General features: G+C 36.3%; 1 protein-coding gene across 1 annotated transcript; it reads left to right on the forward strand.

The window, feature by feature from the left end:
* Nucleotides 1-643: 643 nt before the first annotated feature.
* LOC111920375 (uncharacterized) lies at nucleotides 644-1,277 on the forward strand. The gene has a single exon (XM_023915941.3). The coding sequence runs from the start codon at nucleotides 729-731 to the stop codon at nucleotides 1,260-1,262; it is 534 nt and encodes a 177-aa protein (XP_023771709.1). The 5' UTR covers nucleotides 644-728; the 3' UTR covers nucleotides 1,263-1,277.
* Nucleotides 1,278-3,045: the final 1,768 nt, after the last annotated feature.

The following is a 3,045-nucleotide window of genomic DNA, read 5'->3' on the forward strand; positions in this document are numbered from 1 at the left end:
CAATACAAAGAACCTCAATCTAAACCGTTGCTTTCCTTATGTATGCAAGTTATACACAAAATAGGATCATATAGACTGTCAAATGATGATTCTACCCTAAGTCAACAACCAAACAAGGAACAGGAAATGAGGCTAAATTGATCATTCTAGGGCTATACAATCTTAATCGTATACACCTTTGAAAGTATACACTTAGCAAATAACATTTTAGGTCAAAATATGGTTTATACTTTGCTTTTCTGGGTAATTGTATTTTTCTGTAATATTTTTGGAGTTTACGGTCATGTTTACGGTTGAGTTTATGGTTGTAAACACCTTACGGCTGTAAACCCATTTACGGCCCATGTCCACCAAGCCCATGTTCCCCTTGTATAAATATATGTGTTAGGGTGTGAGGAACGGATTGATGAACAGAAGAGAGTTTATGGCCTAGCGAGAGAGAAACGAGTGTGTGTGTGAATCTTATATTTGGATCTACATTCTAATCATCAAATAAAACAAGATTCATATTATTCTTCTTCTCCTTCTCTTCTATTTGATCTGACATCATCCGTTTGATTGGGATTCCGCACCGTCAAATAGATCTGATTGATACACGGACAAATTAGGGACTTACAATTGGTATCAAAGCTATCTCTTCTTGCATTATCCAATTTCTAGACTCTACTATACTCTGCTGCTCAAACTCACCGAAAAGGGTTACTATTAGGGTTACAATTTATCCGATAATGGCGTTCGCAAACTATTCATCACTTGTTCATATGGAAACATCATCAAAACATTCTATACTAACTTCTTCTTTTGCAATTTCTCCAAAATCATCGTTATCGACATCTTCCTTATTTTCATCTCATTCCCGCAACCGTGAATCACGAAGGCTTTCGAGTTTTCCGGATATCCTAAGAATTCATCGAACAGTTGCAGTCAAACCACAAGCTTCTGGGGCCAATTTAGTTGCTGATGCATTTTCTGAATTCAAACACCTTCTTCTTCCAATAACAGATAGGAATCCTTATCTCTCTGAAGGAACTAGACATGCTGCAGCAACTATAGTTGCTTTGGCCAAGAAATATGGTGCTGACATAACTGTTGTGGTCATTGACAAAAAGCTGAAAGAATCATTACCTGAACATGACACTCAACTTTCAAGCATCTGTTGGCATTTGTCTGAAGGGGGGTTCCAAGAATTCAAGCTTTTAGAGAGACTTGGGGAAGGAAGCAAACCGACTGCAATTATAGGTGAAATTGCATATATGATATGAATTTATATTTGGTTATTATTAGTATGGAAGCCATCCATTCAAAGCATGTAGATGCAAACTTGCTAGCTGAGTTCATTCCTTGCACTGTTATTCTTCTGCCATTGTAACTCTCTTTTTGTTACTGATGCTCTGATACCAATTGTTAGTCCCTAATCTGCTTGTGCATCAATCAGGTCCGTTTGATGGTACAGAATCTCAATCAAACAGATGATGCCAGATCACAATAAGAAGAGAAGGAGAAGAAGAAGATGATGAATCTTGTATGTTTTGATATGAATGAAGATCCGGATACAATATTCACACACACTAACACACACTCTCTTTTCTCTCTCTCTAGAACACCTTCAAATGCATACACTTAAGCTCCTCTAGTGTTCATCAATCTTTTCCTCACACCCCTCACCCCTATATATATACACACGGGAAACATGGGTCGTAAACAGTGTTTACGGCCGTAAAAATGTTTACGGACGTAAACACCCCCTTGGCCATAAACTTGACTGTAAACACATAAGATATTACATAAAAATACAATTTCCTAGAAAAGCAAAGTATAAACCATAATATTGACCCAAAAATCTCCCCCTTGGTTTATAGCTATCTTTTCTTTTCTTAAATGACCCAACAAGCCCCCCTAAAAAGTAGCTGGCTTTCTTGATAATCTTCATTAAGAACTTGGCTTCAACATTAATCTTCAAATTTTTCACGACTTCAAGATGAACTTGATGAATCTTCAATGAATGACTTCATCTTGAGCAGTTGGGCTTTTCTTCAGAATTTGGCATTGAACGCACGTTGGGTGAGGAGGCTTGACGTACTGATTCTTGAAAGATAGTGCTTTCAGCTTGAGAATCTTCAGAGAGAACATCAGAGAGAACAAATCTTCTGGATCAGTTCAGCAGGTACAAAGATAGCAACAGACAGATTGAGGAGTCTTCAATGCAATCCGTCACATAATCTTCAATTGCATCTTCACCTTGCTTCTGGGGTTGAAGGATTGAATGTTGAAAGAATAATATTCATTTCTTGGTCCTTCGAATGCGAATTCGTAGATGCTCACGGACGAGGCTTTGGCTCAGAAATCTTCAACACAAACTCCATGAGTCTTATCTATACTTGAAATCACTTTTCAAGACAAAAGAAAACTTAGCACACAAATTAAAACAGAAACAAAAATATTTTTTGGATTTTTTTTATTTTTCTGAACAAGAAATAAAACAGAAATAACACTATTTTTGTATTTTTAATTTTTCTGATTTTTCTTTGATTTTTTTTTTGTTTTCATTATTTTTAATTTTTAATTCTCCCCTAATATTTAAATTAGAAGAAACTATGACAAATTTAACAAAAATAAAAATGATATCTAACTTTAAGAGTGATTTGGGATCAAAGTTTTTACACAACCTTTATCCACTTGTCGGTACCTTCTATCTTCACGTCTTTGTCTGGTCGATCGCCGGTATTGTTGTCCACTTAAACACGAAAAATTGTTACAAATTTAGGACATACTATTTGTTACAAGACAAGGTGAACTCAAGTTCCTAGATATTATATCTGATCCTAAGTTTCTAGATACTATATCTTAAGGACCATTCAGCTGACGACGACCAGGGATATTGTTGTCCACCTAAATTGAGCAGCGAGATCTATAGAAAATCTTTGAGTGTTCAATTTTAATTGTACTGGAACATGTTTCCCGCTTCCTGATATGCCCCAACCATCAAGAACTTCCAGAGTAGTCCTTACACCGGGTGAGCAGACAATCATTCAGAGAGAGAACATA

The sequence above is a fragment of the Lactuca sativa genome, chromosome 2 (genome assembly GCF_002870075.4).
Source record: "Lactuca sativa cultivar Salinas chromosome 2, Lsat_Salinas_v11, whole genome shotgun sequence".
Taxonomy (NCBI): Eukaryota; Viridiplantae; Streptophyta; class Magnoliopsida; order Asterales; family Asteraceae; genus Lactuca; species Lactuca sativa.